Below are 21,923 nucleotides of genomic sequence, written 5' to 3'. Positions count from 1 at the left end.
TTTTTCCACCCAGAGTTCCACTTTGAGTAAGCTAAGCATGAAGGTGAGCAAAGTCATTGATTTACTAAAGAAAAACAGCTGACTTTAAAATAGTGAGTCAGGTGAAGCCCTGCTGACTTCCACCATCCAATCATGTGCAAAAATCCTGTTTTTTTTCTGTAACCTTCCTTGCACATGATTGGGTAGTCTTTGCAAAGTGAAATTTCACCACATTTACTAAACCCTGGGCAAAAATTCCCTTGCAAGGTCAACAGCCTATTTTTCTTTAGTAAATCAACCCTATAGCTCCTACCTGTTCCTAACCACACCATTCAATGTGACGGCCGAGTCATAGTTCCTTCCTGTTCCTAACTATACTCTGCACTGTGAGACAGAGTCATAGTTCCTATCTGTTCCTAGCCAAACAATCCACTATGGGGGTGGAGTTATACTTCCTACCTTTTCTTAACCAGTTCCCTCCCAGCCTATTAGTGATGGGAAGTCCGGATCTTTTAAGTGAAACGGTTAATTTTGAACTACTCACTGAAATGAACCGATTCAATGAATCGGTTCTAGGGTTGCCACCTGTCCGGGATTCACCCGGACAGTTCCGGTTTGGAATCATGCGTCCAGGTTTAAGACTGCCTGAAACCCGGACACATTATTCAGACCAGGCTATGGCTTCCAGATGCATCTGGATGAGAGGTACTGACTTTCAATGGGTGAGTGAGCTCACCATCCATCCCTGTCTGTGACTGAAGTCTCCCTCCTTCTCTCTCCTGCCTCTTAGTGAGTACACTAAGGTAATTCAGGGTTCTCAGAGCACCCCTTACATCAGAGTTCCCCTTTATACCAGAGGCCCCAGTGTTCTCCCTTACATCAGAGTCCTCTCTGTACATCAGAGTTCTCAGTGTTCCCCCTTAAATCAGGGTCCTCTCCGTACAGCAGAGTTCTCAGTGTTCTCCCTTACATCAGGGTCCTCTCCATACAGCAGAGTTCTCAGCGTTCCCCCTTAAATCCGGGTTTCCCAGAGCATCCCTTATGTTAGAGTCCCCAGAGTTCTCCCTTACATCAGAGTCTGCAGAGTCCCCCCTTACAGTTTAAGGGGAACTCTGTGGACTCTGATGTAAAGGGGACTCTTGTTATTAACTTCATATGAATGTTATTTAATAGCAAAATATACGTATAGTTTATACTATTTAAAAAAAGAATTGCTGTGCGCCGCTAAAGTGTTCGGGTTTGACTTGAAGAAAAGGTGGCAACCCTATTCGGGTCTTCGGTTCACTTGCTGAGTCTACTGACAAGCAAGTGAACCGAAGCTCTGTCTCAACCTTCTTAAATGATTAGAATCAAAAGAATGATTCTTCTCAGAAGGTTGGCAGGTCCTGGGGAGGTTTACTTGCATTTAGTTCCTTGCTACAAGCACAAGCACAATCCTATTATTCTGTCAGACCACAATTTGTCAGATCAGCCAGCGTCATCAATTTTGGTGACACACATAAAGCTGTGAAAATGAAAAGCGGATTTTTGTGCATGTGATGGGCCAACTACACAGTTAACATTGCTAGACATCAGATTTTTCCGTTCTCTTTACAGTGCATGCACAGGAAAAATTATTGTATTTTACTTCCGCGTGCAGGCGAAGTATCCACGGTAGTAAAATCCAATCGTTAGGCTCCTTTCACACTTGCGCGACTTTAAAGTCATGCAATTTTTGCCACGATTTTTACCGTGACTTTGATGCGATTTTGATGTGACTTGAAGGAATACTTATGTAATCTTGAGGTCTCTGCCTCAAGTCGCATCAAAATCGGACCAAAGTAGTGCAGTAACTACTTTGAAGTCGCTGTGACTGGAAGACCCACAGATATGAACGGTACTCATTGGAAATCTTGGGGTATCACTTGTCATGCGACTTTGTAGTCCCAAGTTGCATGATAAGTCACACAAGTGTAAAAGGAGCCTCATTATGCACTGTAAAGACTAAGGACAAATCTGATGGCTAGCAATCTTACCTGTGATGTTGGCCCATCAGAATGCAGAAAATACACACAAAAACATGCTTTTCGTTTACACAACTGTTTGTGCATCACCGTAAGTGGCAATATTGGCTGCTCCTATAGATTGCTTGATCTGACAGAACACCTGCTACCCAGGTTACTGAGCACAATCCTATACTCATATAATCATATACCAGACCCCATATGCAATAAAGAGAACCTGTCACTTCAACAAACTATCACAAACTATCACACTTGTTAAGTGAAAAAATTAATAAAATAAAAACTAAAACCATCCCCACCAACCCTGATATCTGCATGTGAATAAATGTGCGTAGGGCATGCACGTGTACATAAATGATGATTTCTTCACACGTTAGGTGTCACCACAAACGCTAGAGTGACTGCAATAATTCTAGAAATATAATTCATGGTTAATGAATGTACTGTACAGGCTTTTAAATTGTCACCTATTGAGAATTTAACACTTTCCTTCCTTTTTGATCAGTATGATCAGAGTTATAATCAATTGGATCATAGGGAAATGTGTTATAACTACTGGTGGTGACTCATGGTTCTTTCAGTGTACTGTGTTCTAAAAACGGATATGATTCTTTAACTCGGTAACTTGTATGATTCTTTAACTCGGTGTACTGTTTGATTCTTTAACTCGGTGTACTGTATGATTCTTTAACTCGGTAACTTGCATTATTCTTTAACTCGATAACTTGTATGATTCTTTAACTCGGTAACTTGTATGATTCTTTAACTCGGTGTACTGTGTACTCCTGGCTCTTGTTTTAAGTTTGTATCCAGTTCCTGAGTGTCACTATGCTTTGAGTCAGCTGATTGGTTGCAGGGAGGGGCGGAGCTCTCTCACTCTAGGATCGTATTACCACTGCCAGCTCTGCTGCTCTGCTATGTATTGAGTGCATACTGAACGGTTTCAAACGAATCAGTTCACTCAGATGAATCGATTCAATCAGTTCACTAAAAAGAACCGATTCAAAAGAATGATTCGTTCATGAACTGGACATCACTACAGCCTATAGCAGAGGTCCTCCTGTGATGTCCTTCTGGTCACGCCACTCATGGGCACCCACTGAGGGCGTGCAGCATGGCAAATGATAACCCATCTCTGCCCCCCCCCCCCCCATCCCCAGTTCCTCTAAACACCAAGATGGACTATCTTTCTCCTGCCCCCATCCTCAGCTCCTCTCTGGGCCCCCACAGACAGCCTTTCTCTTGACCCACATCCTCAGCTCCCTCCTAGTTTACCATGCACAGGCTTTCTCCTGTCCCCCAACCTCAGCTCCTCTCTAGGCCACCATGGACTGCCTTTCTCCTGCACTCCATCCTCAACCCCTCCTGTTCCCCAACCTGAGCTTCTCTAGGTTACAACAGATAGGGGGTTGATTTACTAAAGGCAAAGAGACTGTGCAAGTGAAGTTGTACTTTTGCAAGTACTTCAGAGTTTAGTAAATTAGGTAATGCTTTACTTTACAAAGAATACCCAATCACATGCAAGGAAAATTAAAAAATACTGTGCTTTTCTGGCACATGATTTGATGATGGAAGTCAGCAGAGTTCTCTCTCATTTACTAAGCTCTAGAGCAACTGCCCCTGCAGTGTGCAACTGCACTTCCAAAAGTGTGCAGTCTATTTGCCTTTAGTAAATCAACTCCCCTATCTGTCATAACCTAGAGAAGCTCAGGTTGTGGAACAGGAGAAAGGGTATCCATCATGTTGGCCTAGAGAGGTGCTGAGGATGGAGTGCAGGAGAAAGGCAGTCCATGATGACCTAGAGAGGAGCAGGGGGGAGGGGGAGAAACCTGTCCATGGTGAACTAGGAGGAATCTGAGGATGTGGGCGAGAGAAAGGCTGTCTGTGGTGGCTTAGAGAGGAGCTTAGAATGGGGGGACAGGGGAAAGATAGACCATCTTGGTGTTTAGAGGAACTGAGGATGGGGGGCAAAGATAGACTATCATTGGCTCTTTACATTGATCAGTGATACCAATAACAGGGGGGTGCGCATGAGCATTATGAATGGGAGGAAGTCATAAGAGGACGTCTGCTATAGGCCGAGTGGGAACTGGTTAAGAACAGGTAGGAATTATAACCCCACCTCCTCATCCTCCGCTCCTCTGTTAGCTTACCATGGACAACCATTCTTCTGCCCCCCCAGCTGATCTCTAGGTCACTATGGACAGCCTTTCTTCTGACTAAATCATCAGCTCATCTCTAGGTTTTATTTTTGACTGTTCTGCGTACCACTTTGGTCTCAGTGTCTTGTATGGTGGATGAGAATTTGTTTTGTGCTGTGAAAGCATGTCATAGTATGAACTGGACAACAAAGGTAATCATTAACTTTTGTTAGGAAATAAGCTTACCCTTTCATAAGACTAGTCCATATTGAACTGTTTGCTCTTAGCAAGGATCCTCACTGTCAGCCGTGTCACCTGGTCATGCTGGGGTTCAGGACTAATTATGGGGCATGGATTATCCTTCTCTTGTATGTTACTCTGTTTCCTCCAACTGGGGCATTGTGGCTCCTCGATGTTCTATTTCCTCCTGGTATCACCCCCAAAGTGAATCTGAGCAACAACAGCTCTCCAGTGGTGCTGGGTAAGATATTTTCGCTGATTCATTCATGATATTTCTAGGAATGGGCGGTTGTTTGTGCTGAATATTGGGAGAACCATTGTGGCTATTAGTATTTACCTTATCATTATCTGTATTAATATTCTTTGTTTCTATTACGATAAGCTAGAAGGGGGCCAGTTCACATTTCCCATCCACGATATCATTAAACAAAAGTGATTCAAATCACGTCATTCATTACTCACATAATGTAAATCTCCCATATATTTATATCTGTTGCCATTGGCTTATAGAACATACAGTGCATATAACCAACATGCAGCTCCATGTTTATTAGTTCTTATCAGTGATTAATATGAAACAATGATTTATTGAACAGGATAGCCTTTGTCCATTTAAAGAAGAACTACTGACAAAAAACATCTTTAAATAGTGTTTTAAAAAATAAATATTTTCCTGGAATCCTGCATCAATAGTTATTAATAGAAATATGAGCAGCCTCTATTGGATGACCTTTCCACCAGTTCCAGCCAGATGTATCGTAAAGCGTACACATGGCCGGACTTTCCGGCATACTAGGTCCGAGGGGATTAGTCCATCGGACAATCCGATCGTGTGTGGGCTAGTCCGAATGTTTTTCAACAAAAAAAATCAGGTGGACCTAGAAACAGAACAGGTTTCAAATCTATCTGATGGACTAAAAATCGGGAAAAAAATCGGGTTCGTCTGTGTGCTGGTACAACGAAACAAATATGACGCAAGGGAAGCTATTGGCTACTGAACTTCCTTGTTTAGTCCCGTCTTACGTCATCACGTTAAAAACTAGTGGAATTTCGAACGGACTTAGTCCGTTCGTGTGTAGCCAAGTCCGTTAGTTTGGAAAGTCTGTCGGAACTCCGCCGAATGTCCGTCGGAAAGACCGTTGGACCTAGTCTGCCGGTGTTCTGCCGTATAATGTCCGGCCATCAAATAGTGTCCGGACCGTACTGCGCATGCGCAGTACGGAGCAGACGAAGCTTCGGAAAATCTCCGAAGCTGAACGGCGCCTGCGCCGTGAGTGGAGGTGGTAGCCCCAACATCCAAGCGGACATAGGGTTGTGAATATTAGAGGGCCCCTCGCGGGTGAGCTTGAATAGTGGGGATAGAACCTCGGCAATTTTCGGAATCTGTGTTGCTGTGTACTGCGCATGCGCAGTACGCAGCGGACACTATCGGATGGAGGACGTTATTTGACATAACACCGGAAATCCGGTCGTGTGTACATGGCATTAGATACACTTAGCCCCCGTTCACACTGAATCTGACTTTGAAATCGTGCGGCTTCACTTGAAGTTGCACAATGTTAAAGTCGCATGTCAGTGCGACTTGGCTGACATCCGTGTGATGTTCTGCACAGATATCTATGCAAGTTGCACCTGAAATTGCAAAAAATAGCGCAGGAACCTATATTGTGCAAATCGGTGCAGCACCGCAAAGTCGACGTCGCACTGATTTAAATTGTTCAATTTCCAAAAACAGGGTGTGTCTTGTCAAGTAATTTGGACCTGTCAAATCCCATGACAAGTCGCACCGGTGTGAACGGGGGTTTAAAGTACCCAACAGGAAAACATGGTCTTCCCATCCCCAATGTAATGGAGAAAGGCTGACATGTTTAAAGTTTAGCCTGGGTGGCAGCCATGGCTCCTTCCATAAATACTGTGTAGTGGGTGAACATTGTCACCGTAGGCCAGGAAGTCACTAGATGAAAATAAAGGATAGAGGCTGAAAAAAAAAAAAAAAAACAATGCAGCCAGCACATCTAAGAACTAGTAAGCTGCAATATATGACATTTAAGTTTTTGGGTTTAAATATGCTTTAACTTAGTCAGTGATATGTCCACACCAGGCAGTGATTGCTAAACCTCAGATGGCCTACAGATAACCTGCACACATAACAACAGGTAATCATTAACTAAAACTTAAGCCGCAGCTTGTAGGTACTTCTCGTGACATCACTAGAGTATCTCCTTCTGGTTTCTGGGTACACCCCCCCATCTTTGGGATCTTATTTCAGTTACCTGCCACGGACATTTTAATGGGGACCTCACCTCTTGTATATGGTTGTCTCAGGTATGAAGTGAAGATCTCTTCTTTTTTTTTATCTTTCTTGCATGCAAATATATAAATAATAGTTTTTACTCTGTGTTACCTTCAGTGCCAGGCACGTTTGGAAATCAACTAGAAGCAAAAGTGGATAAAGAGGAAGTTGTGAATTGGATGTGCTACCGTAAGACTGAAGAATATTTCACCTTATGGCTGAACCTGAACATGTTTCTTCCTCTTGGAATAGACTGCTGGGTTGACAACATCAGGTATGATTAGACAGATTGCACTTTCCTTTACAGTGGGTTGGATGGTCATAAATTCGGGGACTCTGCAGAGAATATTCACTTCTGTCCAGGGGCAGACTGACAACTCATAGGGCCCCCGGGCAATAGGAGATTATGGGGCTCCCGGGCAATAGGAGAAGATTATGGGGCCCCCGGGCAATAGATTATGGTGCCACACAGTTTACACACACAGACACACAATATACACACACTGAATACACATGCACACACTCAAAAGGTACTGGAGAGACAGGGCAGCTATAATTTTGGGATTTAAAAAAAAACAAAGATTTTATCATACTGTCCCTGGTTTTAATGAGGCTGCCAACCCTGATGGGGCCCCTCAGTGGCATGGGGTCCTCGGGCAGTGCCCGAGTGCCCAAATGGTCAGTCTGCCCCTGCTTCTGTCTGATTACATGTATCTGTACCGGGACTAATGGACTCATTTTTTTCTTCCCTCATTAGTTGGAAAGTTCTTCTGATAATGGCTTTCATGGTAAAATTGAGTTCTTCATGCCCCTCCAAGCCCACACCAGCATATAGTAAAAAACCTTGAGCCGATATCTACTTCATGTGCTAGTTAAGCTGCTCCCCAAGTGCTGTAGATTCCTACTGTGCAATGAATATACATTGATGATAGGGAGCGCTGTGACTACTATTTAAATTAAAACCTAAATGGGTTTAATGGGTGAACAAATGCTATAATAAATTATAAATATACAACATATAGTGAATCGCTGTGGTCACTGTGACCAAATACTGATAATTACTAAATATACAACATATATAGTAAATTTCTGTAATTAATTATAAGTTTGAATAGCCCATATTTTTTTGTGAATATTTCAAAATAAAACATGGTTGGTACAATCAATAAGTGTAGATATCCTCCACCGCTTAGAGACATCCACAGACACCCAACGTGCCCATGTAAAATGATCTACTCACCAGACAGCCATGATCTCTTTAGCTAAAAAGCAGGTCAAAAATCACTTGTGCTACAATCTTGTAGCCTGATGTAGAATCACAGACTTTCCAAACTGTGCTCTCCTCTCCACCACAGATGAGATGAGAAAAGACAAAGAGGATACAATAGCGTAATATTGCTTATTTTATTAAAACATGAATAGTCATGAAAAATGCCTGCTTAAATTCATATGTGCCTATGTCCCGGCACTAGGAAGTCTTGCGTATGGGTCTGATGGACCTCGCGATGTGCCCTGCTCATGCTGTGAATAGGCGTGTGTTCCACCATAGCTGGAGATTGACCCGTTAGCTGGGAAATGATGTGACTGGAAGGTGCCTCGGCATATACTTCGTATTGCTAGGTCATCAGGAAGCATTGCGGTCAGTAGGCAGAAGACTCTAAATAGACTGAAGGTGGATTGCGATTGGTGGAGACATCAATCTCCCGCCCCTTGCAATCCTACAGGATTATAGACTTTAGTGAAAACAAAGTCTACAAATGGCAGGGTCCAAAGAATCCTCAGTGGAAAGAGAGATCAAAATACAAGACATTATAGCACATATGACTAATAATTCTAACACTAATACGAAAAAAGAAGAAGATAAACCTCTGATTAAACCCAAAAATCAACCTAAAAATCAAGCTAAAAATCCTAATACCCAACCACGTACTCCTCAGTACTCGGTTCCTACCCACAATAGGTTTGCACCATTGGAGAATAGGACACCTGAGTATAATGGGTATTATGACTATGGCCATAACCATAATCCACCTAGGCCCCCCAGAGGTGGATATAGGGGCAATTTTAGGGGTAGGCCACCACCCCATCACAACTATTACAACCGGGGGGAGGGAAGGATGGGGATGGAAAGAGCCTTACAGAATCCCACCCCCACCACCCCCAAATCATCACAGAGACTATATAGACAGAGAGGAAACAGGAGGAAGGGAAAAAAAAGAAAACGGGACAATTAAATGTGGTGATTTTCAACCTGGCAGGGGTCCAGTTTTCGGAGGAAGAAATGGAGGTCCTAGCGCAAGGTTTAAAATTTGCACCAGATAAGGACCTTGATAAATTTGAGGTTTTTGTTGATGTAGAAAAATACACCAGAAAATTAAATATTAAAAAACATTATGCAGGGATTCCCATCATCCCTCCTTTGGATCCAAAAGCTGATGAATTTTTTACATAGTTTAATCCTAAAAAAGCCACTCACCATTTCTTCGAGGTTATTCAAGACATTATCCAAGATGAGATAAAAACATTTTTTAAATGAAGACATTTAAAAAAACAAACGTACTGTATATGGGAAGGAATGAAAAGATTAGAGGATAATAAACAGATTGCAGTTAGACCTGCAGATAAAGGGAGGTGGGGGGCTAGTACTATTCAGTAAAGAAGAATATAATACAGAGGTGCATAGATAATTAGCTGACACCACCACATATAAGAAACTTAAATCTAATCCTACAAGTAAATTAAAAACTGAAAAAAAGGGTTAAAGAAAAAGATATTAGATAAAAAGTAGGCCAAATATCTTATTCCACATAGTCCAAAAATACCAGTGATGTACATAGTTCCCAAAATACATAAATCTAAAGATCACCCCCCCCCCCAGGACAGACCATTATAAGTGGGATTGAGTCCCTCTATTACAGGATTGGTGAATATTTGGATATTTACTTACAACCCTTAGTCAAACAAGGAAAGTCATATCTCAAAGACAGCAGAGAATTAATTAAAATTTGTTACAGTAGATATTGAATCTCTGTATACTAGTATTAAACAAACTGACGACATTAAAGCAGCAAAATGGGCTTTGAAAAAACAATCATTAAAACACGTACAAATTCAATTTTTGCTTGAAGGGCTAAAAATGGCGATGGGCAATAATTACTTTTGGTTTCTTAACCAATATTTTAACCAAATTAAGGGGGTAACTATGGGGGCGTGTTATGCCCCCAGCGTAGCCAGCTTAGTGCTTAACAAATGGGAACATGCAACTATATATAGCAAAGAGTGGAAGGGCCTTCTATTTTACAAACGTTACATTGATGACATTATCTTGCTACGGGAGGGTCCCCAAGCCGGTTTAGAGCCATTCCTTACTATGCTTAATATCAACCCCTATGGCCTCAAATTCTTAGCCAGTAGTCATTTAAAAACACTTAGCTATCTGGATTTGGTTTTAACAAAAAAATCCAATAGAATTGAAACCATAATTGAAATTTTAAAGCAACTGACAGAAATGGCTATGTGTCTATCAAGAGCTGTCACCATCCACAGTGGCTAAAAGCCATTCCCAAAAGCCAATACATGCAGATGAGAGGGAACTGCAATAATTTAGAAGATTTTAATACTCAATCTGAAGTCATTACAAACAGGTTTATTGAAAAAGGATATAGTCCCACAGAATTGAATCATTGCAGAAACAAAGCCCTTAACAAGGACAGAGAATCCCTTTTAACTACTACCACAAAAAAGATGTTTCGGGCGACCTAGCAGTTATCACAAGGAAGTAGAATTTTTTTTTTTAAACACATTGGCCTATTCTTCTCAAGGACAGGGATCTTAAAAAGATCCTGTCAAACAAACAAAAGGACGTCAATTTTGTATGAGTGCAATGTCACACGACAATTGTCAGTTAAAGCAACGCTGTGCCGTATCGCAAGAAATGCTCTGGTCATTAAGTGGGTAAATCCTTCGGGGGGGGGGGGGGGGGCTGAAGTGGCTAGACCCTTTAAAACATATCACAATGAGGACCGTAAGTTATGGAATTAAGAACATTTTGGAGAGGCACTTACCTTAAACGGGCGCTGTCACAGAACGAAACCAAATTAATATATCGGCTGGACACATTGCAGCCAGCCGGTATGAACATCGACCTAGACTTAAATTGCTTTTTAATCAACGACTGAATCCTTGCAGTCAAGTTTTGTTCCCCCATTTCATTAATCTGGCAAAAATTAGACTTTCCTATAGGTAGTTTACATATTTAGGCCCGATTATTTTACATCCGCCCATTTTTGAAATTTATGGCCAGCCCTTATACACAGTTATGTGCATTTCATTGGTGATTTTATATTTTAGTTTTTAGTGTAGTAAGCATATATTCTATGTATTGTATATTTTAATCATGTGCATCATACATATATTTTATACAAATTTTTTATTAATTCAGGTTATCTGTTTTTATTTTGTTTGTATAGTGTTATGTCTTGCTTATTCTCCGATTACGTAATAAGCTGGTTTTAGCCTGTAGGATTACAAGGGACGGAGGATTGATGCCAATAAATTAAGCAATATTATGCTATTGGATCCTCCTTGTCTTTTCTCATCTCATTTACCCGCTGTGGTGGAGAGGAGAGCACAGTTTGGAAAGTCCGTGATTCTACATCAGGCTACAAGATTGTAGCACAAGTGATTTTTGACCTGCTCTTTAGCTAAAGAGTTCATGGCTGTCTGGGGAGCAGATCATTTTTACACGAGCATGTTGGGTGTCTGTGGATGTCTCTAAGCGGTGGAGGATATCTACACTTATTGATTGTACCAACCATGTTTTATTTTGGAATATTTACTGAAGACTATGGACTATTTGCACTTCTAATTAATTACAGAGATTTACTATAGATATGTTGTATATTTAGTAATTATCGGTATTTAGTCACAGTGATTCACTATATGTTGTATATTTATAATTTATTATAGCATTTGTTCACCCATTAAACCCATTCAGGTTTTCATTTAAATAGTAGTCAGAGCGCCCCCTATCATTAATTTATTTCCACACCAGCATATAACTATACCAAAACTCTATTCCTAGGGAAGGCAGCCATCATGGTTCTTCCTGCTACATAATTTCTGTGGAAAAAATGGAAAGTATTGAGTACAAAATGAACTGGTGAAGATAGAAAATTATATTTTTATGGTTATTTTAGACCTTCTGCCAACAATCCTTCTGTAACACTTTTGAGGTGGCTACGTGCTTGGATATCGAACAGACAAGCTGGGAGATATGGGTCCTGTGAGGGCCACATTGATACCTGTATGAAGCTTCCACTGTCCTTAGCATGATATGCATCATTGGCGCCCACACAGATTGCCGTCTAAGTTGGGTTTGCCAATATCTATTGTACTTTGGACTGTCCTCCTTGATGCCCAGTTTTTCTATGTGTGGGCAGCTTTATTTTTCTTTTATTGTATAACTAGCATTTGTTGAGTATTCAGAAAACCTTACAAAGTACAGAAAAAGGAGAAAAACAAGAATGATACAAACTGTCAAAATAAGAAAATAGGGTCCATCAGTGAAGGACCGGTACCAAGCCTGACCATCATTGTAAACAAACATAACAGCAATATGAATATAATCAAGGCCATCACACAAATTCAATAATAACCAGTAGTCATATCTGCTAAGGTGGTCTTCATATACTTAACAATAAGAAAACCATGCAATAGGAACCCCATTCAAAATGTACTTAGGAAGGCTAGACCTGTACATGTGTATGTAGTATATCACAGGACACTGGTCTCTGACAGAGCAGAAGCGTAGTAAATAACAAAGTAAACGGCCCCCCGTGTCCAAAACAGAAGACCGGTCCCCTGACAAATCCAAAGAATAAAAGGGAGGTGGAAGCAAAACTTTACCAAAACTTTAAAGCGGGATTCCACTGCCGTTTTTTTTTTTTTTTTACCTGTGTCACTGGTGGGCGATTCCTACGGTGTCTTTGCAGCCACGATCGGCGTCTTTTTAACCCCCGGCGTGACGATTTCATTGCTAAGGAAAACTTTTAAAAAAGCAGTCCGGCGGTTTCCATTTTCACTGTGGGCGTTTGAAGCCCACAGGCATTTACTTCCTGGATGCGATGACGCTGAGCTCCCAGAATCCACTGCTCCATCTCGCACATGCTCATTGAGTGTCCTCTTTGTTTTCCTTCCTTTTGTCTCGTGTGCTATAGTGGTAATGGCTGATAGAGCTCCCTGCCCACTTTCAAAATGGCAATTTCGGCTTGACTGTGTCCCCCACGGATTCCTGGGAAATAGCTAAAAAAGTTCCCAGGGACCATTGCGAAGCCGATAAACACGCCTACTCCCACGGGAGGAGAGCCCGGAAGTCGGCATAAACATTAAAAATAAAAGGTAAATACTGCATATTATTTTATTTCAATGGTCATAACTGCATCTATGTTCCAAAGCCATTTGAATAAGATGAACTTGCAATTTTCTGTACAAAACCTCTTTAAGGCATCCCGACCATGGGTTGGGTGTGTAATTAGTCAACCACAACTGAAGATTACTGGTTAGCTTATGACTGAGGCAGCAATAAGCCCATTGACACCCTTTCCGACTGTGTGATAAATCATTGTAGTCATACGTATAGTACAGCTAGGGCAGTTATGTGCTTTACATTTCGAGAAAATAAATACGTTTCTATTTACAGAGTTGTTTATAACAAGACGACGCGAACGGCTTCTAACGCACCTGGAGTCGATGTCCTCGTCCCGGGATTTGGAAAGACATTTTCCATTGAATATCTGGATAAAAGCAAGTTAGCTGGTGAGAAATTGTAAATATATTTGCTAAGACAAAAATGTAAATTCTGACTGTAAAATACAAAGCTAGAATAGATTTTGCTGCTTTTTGTCATGTAAAGTCACTTAAAACAAACCCTCCCCTCTTTTTGTGTACACCCGACACTGACAAAGCAGTAGAAAATATTTGGCAGAGGATCTAAACCTCCCCCTACTTTATTCAACACTAAGATAAAAATGGTCTGGCTGGAATTCCAAAATTCAGGAGTTTGTTACAGGAAAGTGAAATGGGATTTATTTGTTATTCAATGTTGTATTACTCTTCTTAGGCTATCTTCACACCCTTGTACAAAACTTGGTGAACAACGGCTATGTGAGAGACGAGACGGTCCGTGCAGCACCCTATGACTGGAGACTTGCTCCCAGTAAGTATTCATTTTGTCTGGGTTTAGAGGAATTGTTCATATTTCTCCTGACCGGGGTACTGGCTACTCTTTGCTATAAGTCCTCTCTATACCTATCTGAGTAATAAAACGTTTACAATTTTTTTGTAATATTGTTTATTGTAAAAGTGAGGCCCCATTCACACTGATCCATCGTGAAAGTCGTGCACCTTGCAATCCGACTTTGTCCTGCGACTTCGATCCAACTTTAATGAATAGGATCCCACTTCAGGTGTGTGTGACTTGGGTCTGGTATGGATTTTGTACACCAAATTTACAAAAAAAAAAAAACATCTTGAGGTCCTCCCCCAAATCTATACCAGACCCTTAAGAATTGTGAGGGGGAACCTTTTGCCAAAATTAAAAAAAAAAAAAAAAAACGGCAAGGGCCCCCCTGAAAATTAATATGAGACCATTATCCTAGCACGCAGCCTGGCAGGCCAGGAAAGTGGGGGGGTGGGGGGTTAGAGAGAGCATCCCCCTCCTGAACCATACCAGGCCACATGCCCTCAAAATGGAAGGTGCCCCCCATCCCAAAGCACCTTGTCCTCATGTTGATGGGGACAATGGTCTCTTCCCCACATCCCTGGGCTGTGGTCGTGGGGGTCTGCAGGCAGGCTTAAAGAATCAGGAAGACCCCTTTAAAAAGTGGGCTCCTAGATCCCAGCACCCCCATGTGAATGAGTATGGGGTAAATATTACCCCTACCCAGTCACCCAAAAAAAACTGTGTAGTGTAACAAAAACATGAGGCAGTTTTTGACAACTCCTGTATTAAAAATGTATACTGGCCCCAGATGCAGATCAAACATCAATCATGATATCTTCCTCCACCATCATTGACCTGATAAAAAACTAAAACAAAAAAAAACGCTCCTCCCTCGACAAATGCCCCCGCCATTCTGGCTCCCATGTCTGACAGTTCTTATATAGCTATGGGGCGTGGCCATAAGGTAACATAACTCTTCATGTCACGGACCCATCATTTCTTAAAGGGGGCTTCCAGATTCTGATAAGCCCCCTGTCCGCAGACCCCCTCAACCTTAGCCCAGGGTTGTGGGGAAGAGACCTTTTCCCCCCCATCAACATGGGGACAAGGTGCTCTAAGGTGGGGGCAGAGCCCCCCTGCCCTAGAGTACCCCCCCATGTTGAGGGCATGTGGCCTGGTATGGTTTAGGAGGGGGGGCGCTTGCTCATCCCCCACCCCTTTCTTGGTCCTGTTGGACCGCATGCTTGGATAAGGGTCTGGTACGAATTTGGAGGAGGACCCCACTCCATTTTTTTTTTCAATAGATTTTGCATTGCTAACAGTTAAGATGCTGATCCAACTTGGATGTGACTTTCATTCAATTCTATGGGATGAAATCGGACCGAAGTCTGACCAAAGTAGTGCAGGAGCCTTTTCCAAACTCGGACCAGTTAAGACAGCTCTCATAGGGAAAATTGTTTTTTTTTTACATGTCATGTGACTTGTGCTCTCAAAGTCAGAGCGATTGTTGCACCAGTGTAAACCGGGCCTCAGAATGCAACACAAAACTAGTGCGACATTTGACCGTGTTTTTGATAAACTAACACATTGAGATCTGGTTGGATGGATAGAGTAGCAAGATTCAATCAACTCTCAAGGTGCTCATCAGATATTTTGGTTCTAATTTTGCCCTTTGTTTACTTCACCATTGAAAATAGTTGCTCACAAATATAGGTGCTGCCAAATACTGATGACATGAATAAAGCGCGATTGCAAAAAGTGGGATTTTTTTTTGGGGGGGGGGGGGGGGAGATAAAACTCATAAAAAGTCTAGTAAAGAGAAGCCGTCAAATGTTTCTTTGGTTGCATTTGTTTGTTAAGTAAATGCATTTTTTACCAAAAAATCCAAATTTTTAAGTAAGTTTACAATTTTGCATTGGGCAGCATTCAAAGACATCTCAAGCTGGACACCCCTAGTCTAGCTGCTAGTTGTTAGTCATGTTCACCTGGGTTGGTTTTGGATTGTTAAAGGACCTTTTACCATTCACCTAAGAAGCGACCAACTAGAACAATAAAATGACATGGATAAATTAGAACCTTGACAGACATCTCCATGGACTAAGGGCCGGTTCACACTGCAGGCGAGGCGAGGCGACTCCGACTTGCCTCGCCGCGACCTGCCGCGACCTCAGCGGCAACTTGCAGATGACTTCTGTATAGAAGTCGATGCAAGTCGCCCCGAGGTCGCCCCAAAAGTAGTACAGGAACCTTTTTTCTGAGTCGGAGCGACTCGAGTCGCTCCTCTCAGAACGGTTCCATTGTACAGAACGGGGGCGACTTGCGAGAGCGAGGCGAGGCGAGTCGTGTCGCCTCGCATCGCCCGCTGTGTGAACCGGCTCTAAACGTTTCTGTTTCCAGTCATCCCAATCTCCAGTAATCCCAGGGGGCACAAGTTTAGTCTCTAAAGCCCCATCAGATTTTCTGCTGAGTTTTTCCTTCAGATTTACCAAAACCATAGGAGGTCAAACAAAAACAGTTTCAATGTGTATGCAATCAGGCAGGCCCTTGCACTACATGATTTAGGTAAATCTGAAGGAAAAACTCAGCAGAAAATCTGATCGTGTGTATGGGGCTTTACAATCAAATGGGCTACAATCCCAATCTTTAATAATCCAGTTTGCTACATTCACTAACTTTTAGAATTCCAGCCATAACAAGCATGCCTCTAAAGCCTCATATACACGGGGCATTATAAAAACTCCAGTAGCGTTAGCTGTAGAATTCGTTTTGCAACGCTTTTGTAGTAGCATTTTTTAGCATTTGCGTTTTTCAGCAAAACTATACTCCCACAAATGTTTATGGCTCAAAAACACTCATAAATGCAGAAAAGCTACATTTTTTTGCGTTTTTCAGAGTCAGAGCATTTTTACAGATGAAAAACTCCTCCTCAAACCCACTAGTTCTTGGGGTGTTAGAAAACACGCCTGCCAAAAGACGCTGATAAAAGCCTATTTGTGCATGGACACATAGGATAACATGCTGAGGAATTTACTGGCTGCAGAAAAAAAACACCTGAAGCCAAAAAAAGCAGCTGTAAAACTGTCCAGTGTGCATGAGGCCTAATACTTCCAGGGGTCACAAATACTATCCCCAATATTTACAGGGGCAGCATTCAAGGTTTCTAATAATCTCAGGGACCACAATAAACGTCTTCAATTCCATGGACACAGTCTTCAATAATCTCAAGGCCAGTGGCAACCTCCAATGGTCCCAAGTCCACAGTGACAGCCTCCAATAGTCCCAGGAGCCACAGTCAAAGTCTTTATAAGTTCTAGAACAGACTTTCTCAACGTTTTCAACACAGAGGAACCCTTAAAATAGTTCTCCAGTCTCGGGGAACCCCTGCTAAAAATTAGAAATCTACAATTCACGATACATTAGTGTGATGGGCAGTGGGAAGAATGGTCCTTACACTTGTGGTCATTGGGAAGAATTATCTCCTTACAGATAGTTAAAAAGATCAATGGTGTCAGTGGTAACTTATCTGAGAGGCAGAAATTGCCCAATGCTGAAGGAACCCCTAGCAACCTCTGGAGGAACCCTAGGGTTCCACGGAACACTGGTTGAGAATCACTGTTCTAGAGGCTTAGTAGAACATCAGCTATCTCCTCAATCCCCCCAACAACAAGTTGGATAGACATGTTCTTACATTTGGAAAGTTTAACCTACGCCCATAGCGGTAGCTCTCAGGAATTTTGCGAAGATTTGGAATGGATGATTTATTGACCCGACCCTCACACCACCCTCTATAATTATGAAGAGAATACATGGGGAATATAGTCTCTAGGGTAGACAGATGCTTTGTCTTTTCCAGTGTTAAATACCTGTTCTATTACTATACATGACTGGTGGAATAATGAGAACACGAGCCACTGTCCCTTCACAATCAAATAATGTTTTAGTATCAGAACTTTTATTTCACGACTGTCATATTCCAATCACTTTATATTACTGAATATGGTTATAATAAAGTTCCTGCCTCTACTGCAGATGGACAGAAAGAATACTTTGAAAGACTGAAGAAGCTCATAGAAGACATGCACAGAGAATATCAGAAACCTGTTTTTCTGACTGGACACAGCCTTGGCAATCTGTATATTCTGTACTTCTTGAATCATCAATCTTCACAGTGGAAAAAGAAATATATTAAAGGATTTATCTCACTTGGAGCACCGTGGGGGGGAGCAGTGAAGCCATTACTGGTACTTATGTCAGGTAAGTGCCATCATGACAATGACTTCACATCATGTGTGCACAGGGCTGGTGCAAGGATTTTTGACACCCTAGGCGAAGCCTAATTTTGCCCCCCCAGCTGACTCCACCCCCTTTTCCTTGCCCATGTAAATCCCACCTTTTTAATAAAGTGCCCATCAAATGCAGCCTCACCAGCGCCCATCAAATGTAGCCTCACCAGCGCCCATCAAATGCAGCCTCACCAGCGCCCATCAAATGTAGCCTCACCAGCGCCCATCAAATGCAGCCTCACCAGCGCCCATCAAATGCAGCCTCAACAGCGCCCATCAAATGCAGCCTCACCAGCGCCCATCAAATGCAGCCTCACCAGCGCCCATCAAATGCAGCCTCACCAGCGCCCATCAAATGCAGCCTCACCAGCGCCCATCAAATGCAGCCTCACCAGCGCCCATCAAATGCAGCCTCACCAGTGCCCATCAAATGTAGCCTCACCAGCGCCAATCAAATTCAGCCTCACCAGCGCCCATCAAATGCAGCCTCACCAGCGCCCATCAAATGTAGCCTTACCAGCGCCCAACAAATGCAGCCTCACCACACCCATCAAATACAGCCTCAACAACGCCCATCAAATGTAGCCTCACCAGCGCCCATCAAATGCAGCCTCACCAGCGCCCATCAAATGTAGCCTCACCAGCGCCCATCAAATGCAGCCTCACCAGCGCCCATCAAATGCAGCCTCACCAGCGCCCATCAAATGCAGCCTCACCAGCGCCAATCAAATTCAGCCTCACCAGCGCCCATCAAATGTAGCCTCACCAGCGCCCATCAAATGTAGCCTCAACAGCGCCCATCAAATGAAGCCTCAACAGCGCCCATCAAATGTAGCCTTACCAGCGCCCATCAAATGCAGCCTCACCAGCGCCCATCAAATGTAGCCTCACCAGCGCCCATCAAATGCAGCCTCACCATCGCCCATCAAATGCAGCCTCACCAGCGCCTATCAAATGCAGCCTCACCAGTGCCCATCAAATGTAGCCTCACCAGCGCCCATCAAATGCAGCCTCACCATCGCTTATCAAATGCAGCCTCACCAACGCCCATCAAATGTAGCCTCACCAGTGCCCATCAAATGAAGCATTACCAGTGCCCATCAATGAATGTTTGCTTGCTGCGGAATTCAGGACACATACACAGTCCTCCACCACTGCTGCGCCTCCGACACTATGTGCGAATGGAGCAGCGGCTGCCAGCTGATGCTGAGACTTAGTTTCTTGCTGCAGAGAGAAGAAAGTAGGAAAACCAGTGGCCGGGCACCCTAGGCAGCAGGGCGAACTAGGCGGCCGCCTAGTTTGCCTAGTGGTAGCACCGGCCCTGTGTGTGCAATGTAAGCTTGCACAAGATAAGGCTACTGTACAGTACATTGTATCTCCCAGACAAACACATATAATTTTTGAAAGCACTCATCCACAAGAAATAATCATTCTTGCTATTCCATGACTGATTTGCTTTAGAACTGCTTATATCCTATGATGAAGGTATCTGGCTCTGATGCTGCAGGTAACAACAAACAGAAGCTTCTGAGGTCTAATTGCTCCAATAGGATGAGTGTACACACATTACAATGTGGTAATTTTTGGGACTTTTCTATTGTACTTTTGTTTATTCCCATGTTACAGACTTATGTATGTCTATGTTTTCTGGAATGGGCATTCATATTTTGCTCTGCATTCACAGGAGACAATCATGGGATTCCAATGGTTTCTAACATTAAAATTCGAGAAGGACAACGAATGACGACCACAAACCCCTGGATGATGCCCACCAACCTGGCTTGGCCTGAATCCCATGTCTTTATTTCCACCTCATCCTATAACTATACGTACAGGGACTACCAGAAGTTTTTTAAAGACATTGGATTTGAGGATGGCTGGTACATGTGGGAAGATACGAAGGGCCTTCTGGATGGGCTTCCACCGCCAGGTGTGGAGATGTACTGCATCTATGGAACAGGTCACCCTACAGCAGAGACCTTGTTCTATGGGGATGGTTTTCCTAATGAGCCGCCTATAGATATCCACTATACAGATGGGGACGACACTGTGCACAAAAGAAGCCTGGAACTCTGTAAACGCTGGAAGACCCAGCAGAAGGAGAGCGTTCATGTTATTGAGTTACATGGAATGGATCATCTCAGCATGGTCTTCAGCAACAGAACATTGGATGTTATTAATGAGATATTGCTGGGAAATGACCACTAAACTCCAAGTTACTCCTCTGAATGCTACAGTGGTCTTTCCTATAGAACAGGGATATGCAATTAGCGGACCTCCAGCTGTTGCAAAACTACAAGTCCCATCATGCCTCTGCCTCTCGGTGTCATGCTTGTGGCTGTCAGTCTTGCTATGCCTCATGGGACTTGTAGTTCTGCAACAGCTGGAGGTCCGTTAAATTGCATATCCCTGCTATAGAACATAGATGATAGTATGGGGGTGTGAGTGTGAGTGAGTGTCTGTGCTGGTCAATGTGTGAGATTTTCTCCCTTCATAGCAGTTATCATACAATCTCAGATAACATCATGTGCTATTCTTAAAAGCAAATACATTTGTTTACACTGAGTAGGATTGAAACATACAAAGTCCCTATTTAAAGTGAACCTGTCATAAGCCAAATGCAGCAGATGTTTTCTGCCAAAGTATATTGTTACTAAATTAAAAACTTGGGAAAAAAAAAAAAAGACGTCTCTATAGATACATTTAATGCAGATCACCACAATTCTCTGCTCTTAAAAAAGATCCATATCCTGAAGAAGATTCCAACAAATTTCCAGGAGTCTGGTCCCTGCTCACCATTGTGGTTCCATCTCCCAGCAGGCACCAGACAGGAAGCACAATGTTGAGCAGGTGAGCAGACAATCAGTGCAGTCCTGAATGGTTGAGCAGACGGGAAGCACAGTGCTGAGTGGGTGAGAAGTCAGGAAGCACAGTGCTAAGTGAGTATGCAGACAGGAAGCATAGGGCTGAGTGGGGGAGAAGTCAGGAGCACAGGGGGATGGGAAACAAAGTGCTGAACTGGGGAACAGATAGGAAGCACAGTGCTGAGCAGGGGAGCACACAGGAAGTACGGCGCAAAGCGGGGGAGCAGACAGGAAGCAAGGCGCTAAGCGGGGGAGCAGACAGGAGGCACGGCGCTAAGTGGGGGAGCAGACAGGAAGCACGGCACCGAGCGGGGGAGCAGACAGGAAGCACGGCGTTTAGCGGGGGAGCAGACAGGAAGCACGGCGCTGAGCGGGGGAGCAGACATGAAGCACGGTGCTGAGCGAGGGAGCAGACAGGAAGCACGGTGCTGAGCCAGGGAGCACACAGCTGAGCGGGAGAGCACACAGGAAGCACAACGCTGAGCGGGGGAGCAGACAGGAAGCACAGTGCCGAGTGGGGGAGCAGACAGGAAGCACAGTGCCGAGTGGGGGAGCAGACAGGAAGCACAGTGCCGAGTGGGGGAGCAGACAGGAAGCACAGTGCCGAGTGGGGGAGCAGAGAGGAAGCACAGTGCCGAGTGGGGGAGCAGACAGGAAGCACAGTGCCGAGTGGGGGAGCAGACAGGAAGCACAGTGCCGAGTGGGGGAGCAGACAGGAAGCACGGTGCCGAGTGGGGGAGCAGACAGGAAGCACGGTGCCGAGTGGGGGAGAAGACAGGAAGCACGGTGCCGAGTGGGGAGCAGACAGGAAGCACAGTGCCGAGTGGGGAGCAGACAGGAAGCACAGTGCCGAGTGGGGAGCAGACAGGAAGCACAGTGCTGAGCGGGGGAGCAGACA

General features: G+C 43.6%; 1 protein-coding gene across 1 annotated transcript; it reads left to right on the top strand.

Moving 5' to 3' along the window:
• The first annotated feature begins 4,383 nt into the window (after positions 1 to 4,383).
• On the top strand, positions 4,384 to 20,390 carry LCAT (lecithin-cholesterol acyltransferase). The gene is made up of 6 exons (XM_077454067.1): positions 4,384 to 4,604; positions 6,774 to 6,930; positions 13,357 to 13,472; positions 13,777 to 13,872; positions 17,908 to 18,132; positions 19,846 to 20,390. Exons 1-6 carry the CDS (start codon positions 4,445 to 4,447, stop codon positions 20,367 to 20,369), a joined length of 1,278 nt encoding a protein of 425 aa, XP_077310193.1. The 5' UTR covers positions 4,384 to 4,444; the 3' UTR covers positions 20,370 to 20,390.
• Positions 20,391 to 21,923: the final 1,533 nt, after the last annotated feature.

This window comes from Lithobates pipiens, unplaced genomic scaffold (genome assembly GCF_037356315.1).
Source record: "Lithobates pipiens isolate NorthernLeopardFrog02 unplaced genomic scaffold, aLitPip1_a1.2 Scaffold_10, whole genome shotgun sequence".
NCBI classification, from domain to species: domain Eukaryota; kingdom Metazoa; phylum Chordata; class Amphibia; order Anura; family Ranidae; genus Lithobates; species Lithobates pipiens.
This window is presented reverse-complemented; position numbering and strand designations above follow the sequence as displayed.